Below are 8,555 nucleotides of genomic sequence, written 5' to 3' on the forward strand. Positions count from 1 at the left end.
ACATGCAATAGCGGCGGAGTTTTCCTAACGAGAGATCAGTTTCTAGTTGATTGCGTCGGCATGTTGGGAACAGGACTCTGTACTGCATATTCCCATGTCATATAATTTACAATTGACTCTGCAAATTTACGTATACGAACGTTACGCAGTTGACCCATTTTTATGATGCGCTACGACATGAACTCAGCGTCCGAAAGAGCTACAATGAACCCAACTGATCTGTTCAGTTTCGGCGGCATAGATTTCGCTCGACAACACTGGTTTACTGAGTGCTAACGAGATACTGTTGCTTGACTCGGGCAATCTCATGGCGATGGGTTGTCCATGTACGGTACAGTTGCATATTGATTTCGGCTCAATTTAAATGAATCAACCTTTGTATATAGTAAATAAGATATAAAACGAGAGAATACTCCTTTTCTGTTGGAATTGCAAACAGAAAGGATATACAACCGGGACTATGTCGTAATGAAGAGATAGAAGATTGGACTTATTATGAAACATGAAGGAATCCTGCTTTTAGCTGTGGAGAAAAGGCATAAGGATAAAGTACCGAGAGGAAGATTTCGATATAAATATATAGGCCAAATTATACGAGTTAAAGAAAACAGTGCATGAAAATGAAAAGACTGACTCAAGATAGAGAAAAATGGAAAGCAATGCAAAATCACTAGAGATATTACTGACTTAATAAAAAATGCATAATGCAATTTTATAAAGCTACCATTTGTTCGTGATAGAAGTCAATCAATAAATATGATCCTGTTTACCTTGTTAAACTATCCAGATTACGCCACTTGATGCAAAGTTTTATGAAGTGTATATTGTCCATGTATATCTTGATTGTGATATACGTAACCATTTTTCTTCAGCTTCTGTGGTAGCGTATAATTTGTTTTAACGAAATTAAATTGAATAAAGGTAATTGGAAATATCCTCCAAGCTTATCCAGCTTCTACACTTTGAATTTTTTCACTTGCATCTAGCTTCTGTAATAAGAAATAAAGTGATTCCAATCTCTCAAAAGTTATTGCATGGCTGTGGTTTATCTAAGTTTAATTGAAAATGTCATTTTGACGTCAAGCTCAGTTGGTTAGAAAGTTAAGGCTTTTCAATGTAATTTGATTAAAACAATATTCAATATAATTAATTAGTGATATTATGAAGTCTTTGTGGTAGATGTGGGATTCCATACAAATTATAGTAAACAACATGTATAATTTGACTATCGTTCAATACAAAGAATGTTCATTCAGTGATAGAAATAACCGATTTACTTGGCTGTAGTGCTTCAGACAAAATAAAAGGAAAAGGAAAAGCTCAAAAATTGTGTATAGTGATAGTGGCCACGAAATGTCGTCAGTCCAATTAAGAGATATATAGAGGGTTTGAAAAGCACTGCTGTTAGCTGTAATTTTGCGCATAACCATCAAAGGCAAGCTCAAGGAGAAAATATTCCACAGTACCTTCTCTCAACAAAATGTAATTAAATACGGAAGGTTTTATAAGATGGTTTTTGACCTTAACAGATGTCAAAGAGAGAAAAGGAAATTCACTTTGTGTTCAATTTACGAAAAAAAGTTTCTTTCGCGAAGAGAGCGTTATTGGTAAAAAGAGACTTAAACTACAATCAACAAACTAACGAAAAGGTTTCTGAAGGAGTAGACTCGAAGTGTGGACTTCTTTCACATTGAGGCAGTTTGCCGCATGAGAAGTGCACCCTTTCATATTACGCGGCGTTTTCCCGCGAATGAAAAATATGCGAGCAGGGTTGCTATGCAACTGAAGAAACAAAACCTTGTGACTCTTGGTTGCAATGGACAGACGTTAAGAAAGACAATAAGAAAAAAGAGACATGTTTACACTTTTTTTTTTTGTAGAGAAGTGGTATCTTGAAGATTTTTCTATACTGTTTTTACAGTTGATAGACTTAAGCTAAATAGCGGCCAGGTTCTGGATTTTTAAGATACCATCCCGATATTCACCTGTTGTGACTGAGAAAACCAGGATAAAGTTCTTTCAGGATAGTCGGTAGTTGAGATCTTCCCCAGAATCCCAAGTCAATACTCAACCACTGAGCCCACGGCTGGTCTGTAGGCATTATTATTATTATTATTATTATTATTATTATTATTATTATTATTATTATTATTATTATTATTATTATTATTATTATTATTATTATTATTATTATTATTATAGTATTTCGGGTTTATTCGTTTGTTTTAAGCGTTCGGATTCCGACTATTGACTCAAGTCTCTTTAAAACACTGCTCTAGTCCCTGAATAAGGAATTACACCCATAGAAGTGTTAAGATAGTTATAAAATATATACAATACGGTATACTTATCAAATATCACATCATGAAGTCTCTCTTGCTTGCGAAAGTACATTAAGGTATTATTAATGAAGACCGGATTATAAAATTTTATGTAACAAATACACATATGTAGCAAAATAGTACATAAATATATAGCAAAAGACTGTAAAATATATAATATTGTTGAAATATTTGATAGTATATATTTCAATTTTGGGGCACCAGAAATTTGTAAATTACAAGCTCATTTTCCCAGTGTTGCCCGCATACTTATCCAATCTTCTATTACATAGAAAAAAATAATTTGTATTGATTTGGACTTTTTTATCAACGATCTTTGGATTCGACACTTCGGTAGTATCGGCCGTTTTCGATTATTTTTCATGCCATCTTTTCCCATATATTGTATGTAACAAGTTTGGTTAAAAGCACTACAGGTGTCCTAGGGTAGGACATAAAAACATACACAAACGCCACACACACACACACACACACACACACACACACACTGATATACGTAAATGTAAAACACAAACACATCCATATTATCGCAACCACTCTTTATTCTTTCCTGGCAACACTTGCTCCCTCCCCCAACGCCCAAGCGGCAGATCGCCGCCTGTATGTAAAGAGTTTCATTGCTTGCAATGTCTCGCTTGGCTATACGCGGTAATCTGCCGCGCCGCTTTCTAGCAGGGAGAGGCAGCTGTTTTTCCTCGCCGCGTAAATTTTCGGCGACCGCCGCGCATATATGAAAAGCTCCATTGCTTGCAATGTCTTTCTATCCTGCGCGGCAATTCGCCGCAGCCGCATGCGGCAGTTCGCTGCTAAATGAGAAAGGGCTGTTAGAGCACTTACCTTTGGGTCCCCTGTTCGATCCTCAAGTAAGTAAGTTTGTCGAAGACAACATCGAATCCGTGGGTTTACTCGGAGTATTATCGTTTCATCTCACATTCTCATTCTACCAATTCTTCCATTATCATTCACTGGCTTAATCATCGTCTCCCTTAGCCTAAAGGACATTATCGTGGAAGATTTCATTTTCAAAGTGTGGAGACACTCTAAAATTTGAGAAAATATGAAAACATAAATTTCAGTGTATCTGGTAAAGTCAGTATTCTCGTTATTTGTTTCTGGAGAAGTAGGTAAGATCACCAGCAAACTTTTCATTTCAATGAAAGCTACTTAAAGAAATATTTCATGAATGTGCAATTGAACAAAGACCTCAGATTTTGTTTCCCAGAGATAATAAAACGTTGGTGTGTAGAAGAAACTCAGTACAAAAGCTGCTCGGTAAAAATTTTTGTTGCACAGCTTGGTAGCCAGTAGTAAATATTAGTTCAAACCATACCAGAGACGTTCGAAAGCAAATATTTTCGTTTAATGCTTGTAATCGTGCATTAGCATTTTTGCGATAATTAATTAGATTAAATAATTAATTATCTTAAATAATCAATTAAATTAATTAATTTTGAGTTAGTTAATAACAGCTTTATTACAAATGGGCAAAAGATTGAAGATGGAGTGGTCTACTGCCACATGATCACCCACCACTATCGATGAGCTACGGCCTATATAGGGGAAACCATATAGTCGTTGGCACTCTGACAATTATTGACTCATTTCCCTCATTTCTATCTTCTGAGCCTCGGATGTTTCAAAGTCTTAAAATAAATTCAAGTGTAGTTCAAGTAACTTAAAACATAAGAAGGAGCGACATTAATTAGTTTATCCTGTTGAAAATTCATGTTACCACTGATTTACTGTTCTGCATGACTCCTACAATGTACTTTTCTCAGAAATGCTTAAGTATATTTTGACGAAGAACAAATATAAATCTGCGATAAAATTGGGTATTCACTGACTTAACTCACTGAATGGAAGCTCTGTAGACCAGTCCCACAAACCCCTGATACGTATATCTCTGATTACAAAATATCAGATAGATAAAGGGATAACCTAGTCACGGGAGTAACTACCACTTTTACACAAAATAATATTACTACAGCGACCAAGTTGTATCATCTCGGTACCTTACCTGATGGTTAGTTATTAGGAAATTGTAACACTGGCTCTGTGATAAGCCTTTGAATTTCTCTATGTAGTAGCATTTTAGGGATTAAGCTACAGTTGAAATCGTTTAAAACAAAATACTTCTGAACGATTAATTTACGAAGAATCATTGATTATTACTGCATTTCCCCACCAGGCGCTGACTTCGTTTTCCTGAAGGTCGCTAGTATCGCTTGTTAACATCGTAGCAGAAGGTTTCTACAGAGTTGCCAAAGGCCTAGAGCATTAGGAAATTAGACATACTAGAGACAAGACCAGAAAGTAATCGAGAGGGAAAACCAATATCAGTAGGAAATAGTAGATGTTGGTAGTATTCAGTATCTTTTTTTGCTCAAACGATCGGGATACGAACAACACAGAGAATGATTATTTCAAATATAATATAAACTGTTCTCTTTTTTTACTATATATTAAACAAGATGGCTCGCTATTAAGATTCTTTAAAATTATTATTATTATTATTACCCAATTATTTAATGGATGCTATGCATTTGTTCTATGTTGCCATAATCAATAGAAATTAATTACTTAGTGTACGGATTATATAACTAGTGAACGAAAGCTTCTTTCGTCCAACACAAGTGTAATGTTTTACTCCAGTGTATGCTATTTGTAAGCAAGTATATCATATTTTAGTATGACTTTCAACATTGAAGCGAATGAGAATGCTGACTGATTTTGCTTTTCTTTCTGGTCCTTTGTCGAAAACAAAAGATATAACTAGATAAGGGACAGAGGTTAAAAGGAATGTTCGGGTGGTGAGATCAATGCATGTACCTCACAGATTTCAGTGAATTAGATCTTACTGTACTACAAACAAAAACAAGCTTGGAGCTGTTTTATTCGGAACGCAGACTATTGCAACATACGTTATTCTGCAGTTGGTAAGTCTGTTGTTGAGAGATGTTTTGGTAGTAGTTTCACTTGTGGGCACGACCCACTCACCGTTTGTTGATCTATAGTAATATCACTCTGTGTTTGGGAGGGTGCACTAGGAGGGCCAAGATTTTCAGCAAGAGGTCCTGGCCCCTGGACCTCCCTTGGCTCCGCCACTGGATGTAGTCCACTTGCACAGCTAGATATTCCCATTTGCGAGACACTAATCATACTCCCCGAAATAGCCTGTCTCACAACCATCGAAGTTATCCTAGTGAGACAGCACGCATAGTTCCCGACCTAATAATCTGTGTCATTGACGCGCTTAGGAGGCTGTCAATCTTTTCTGATTCCTTGCTTCTTCCAGTAGGAGTCCATATTCACCTCCACCTATCTTTGTCGCTCTATCGATTATCGCTGTATGAGGAAGAGACAAGTACAGGAGACGATAATTTTAATTCTCTAACCTGCACAGTAATGTTTCAAACATGGAGCGTTTGACAAAGTAGCCAGCAGTTATGGTTTGGACTCCTTTCCCTTTTCAACACGGGCTTGAGACATGCTATGGTTTGGTTAAATCTGTCAGGGAACGTCACAATTTTCACTTCAACTTCATCTTCATTATTGGACTAAATTTTCAGTCCGGATCTTGTTTTCCTTATCTACTTCGTCTGCAGTCATAGCGATAGGACTAGAAGTCGGCATTGCTATTGTCTCGCTTTCGTTGCCTTTGTTTCAAATTAAGGACAACATTGATTTTATTTAAATTCAGATATCAATTGCATTTGATCTTCACGAAGTTCAGTTAGCTCTCTTTTCCGGTTTACTTCATCTTTACGCAATTTATTCTGTATAATTCCGTTGTTTGTAAGTTTTTCATCAAATTTGTAGCTTAATTACCTCATTAGGAATTTAATTATCAGTGAGACTTGTGTAAATTTTCCAGTTATACATCATCTACTCCGCTCGGTGTTATTCTACTGCGAATTCTCTCTGAAGTTAGATTGGCACATTGTGATCAATCACGGTGTTCTTTGACTAGACACTCTCTTGTTTCCAAATTTGAGCAGTCTACATAATATTTGTTTGCGCACTTATTTCACTATTTTCTCCATCAGGCTTAATTGAATCTATTCATATTTCCTAAATACATGTTTATCAACCGCTCTTCCTTATCGTACCATCATTAGACCTCAAGTTTGTTTCTTCCAGTTAGATGTTACTCCACAGTACTTTGGCTAAACCACTACTAGGATGTCAACCAGTGGTGTCAGCGCTCCCTAGAGACATTATGGCTTCGTTGTCCTTTTGACACCACCACACTTCTCCATCACAGTCTAGTGGTAATAGGAATAATCCAGACAAACGTCTGAGTAGCCAGTATACTACATTTTATAAAGTTATGGATGTCACTACTCAGCTCTCCTGGTTGTGGCCCTGAAGTTCTGTAATACACTGTAAGCTGAGGTGACCGCTATATTTCTCTGGAAACATGAATGAACTACTGTACACTCTGATGCAACACTATGAATGGCGTATTGAATCTGTCATTTGTTATATTAAAAGTGAAATTTTCTTCTTCCATACGGAAGTAGCTACAACAGGAATAAGCAAAATCACAATTTGTTTCACGATTAAAAGATAACTGGAAGGGTCAAGTGTGAAGTAGTTCCGTTGGACAGAGCTACTAAATGTATTCTCCAATGAATAATACTAAATTATAAAGCACCATTATTCAATGGATTTTTGTGATTTGAATTAATGAAATCTAACTTTTGAATAGACTATGAATATTTTATGTGTATTTGACGTTATAACGATAAGCAAGTGTTGCGAAGCGATGTTACTAATAATCCAGTCAGACTATTAATTGAATATATTGTCGATGTAACTTAATTATAATATTAATGTTACTTTCATTTGAAACTCTTATTTAAATTTTACCGCTCGCTATTCCAGGTATCACAAACCCACAAAAATTTCAATCAATACTTTGATTCTCGGTGAAAAATGTCACACGCTATTCAGGCACCGGCATCTACTTTCTATCGACCATGATTCCTCAATGATTTTTCATTACTATTTGCTTTTAATTGCGAAGATAATTATAAGAAAACAATATCTCATATATATTGTGCTACCCTAAATAAGGGAATGCAAATGAAAAGTTGTGCGACCCCCTTCCCTCGCACAGCATATTCCCCTAGGGGTCAAGGATACTAAATGTCTTACAAAAGTAATCATTCCCCGTTTGCCCATTTTTCGTAAATGAAAGAAGTTAATGAAATGTAATTAATTTACCACAATCATAGATAATGTTGTTCTACACCGGAAGAGATGACAGAAGCATTGTCAGAGTTGCTATCCGTAGAAATTACAGTGTTACCAAATTGACAATTCTCCAATAATGTAGCTTACTTGACATATGGATTTAAACCCGGCTGTATTGTGTTAAATTTTATTGCTTATAATGCAATTATATAAAATAGAATTATTTCATATTTAATAGCACATAGATTGTGAGGGTTACAATGGACGACAGCAGTCTTAATTGTAAGAAAATATAGAATACAGCTTGGGGTAGTGGAATGTGATGTTAAACTAAACATTTCTATATTTTTTCGTTTCGGTGTTTATGAGGCACGTTGGCAACAGAACAAACCAAACACAGCAAACATACGTACAGAAACACTTTATGCATTAACAACGCTGGCCTTTCCAGTCAAATGTAGGAAGTGTTTTTCTTGATTCTTGAACATTTAAGTTGTATTTGTGTCTATTAACATAACCTATTCTCAATTGAGCAAGCAGCTTGGGTCACCAAATTCACAGCATGTTCCACCTCTTGACTATGGCACGGTATAGGTTCAATTGGAAGTGGTCCATCAAGAGCTTGAAGAAGATCCTCACTGGTTACATCTTCCAGAATTGGAGGAGGTGTAATCGGTTCACATTCCCAATTAATCATATTTAAGTAATCGTCTGCTTCTAAATTAAGAGTTTTTGGCAACTGGTAGTCTCTTAGTTCGCCAGAGGTTACTTACCTTGCTTTAGTGATTTGCTGAATTGCCTTTTCTCTACAATACTTCTTTGGGTCAGTCAACGTTGAAAGAAGATTATTTTCCGGATGAGCAAAATAACTATTACTTTTCAGTATCGTTTTCATAACTTCCTTATGTTGTTCTTTTATATCATCAGCATCTCTTAATAATTTGCTAATATACCAGAAGTTTCTTGCTCCTTCCCATACATTTGGATGGCCTTTGTAAGCCATCTTGCATGATG

General features: G+C 36.0%; 1 protein-coding gene across 1 annotated transcript in view; it reads right to left on the bottom strand.

Moving 5' to 3' along the window:
• The window catches only part of prom (prominin), a 128,658-nt gene extending 120,420 nt beyond the window's left edge, over positions 1 to 8,238 (bottom strand). The window contains exon 1 of the mRNA XM_081742593.1: positions 8,055 to 8,238. Coding sequence (XP_081598719.1) covers positions 8,055 to 8,238 — 184 coding nt within the window. The remainder of the gene's footprint in view (positions 1 to 8,054) is intronic.
• Positions 8,239 to 8,555: the final 317 nt, after the last annotated feature.

Source organism: Thermobia domestica, chromosome 1 (genome assembly GCF_964235325.1).
Source record: "Thermobia domestica chromosome 1, izTheDome1.hap1.1, whole genome shotgun sequence".
Taxonomy (NCBI): domain Eukaryota; kingdom Metazoa; phylum Arthropoda; class Insecta; order Zygentoma; family Lepismatidae; genus Thermobia; species Thermobia domestica.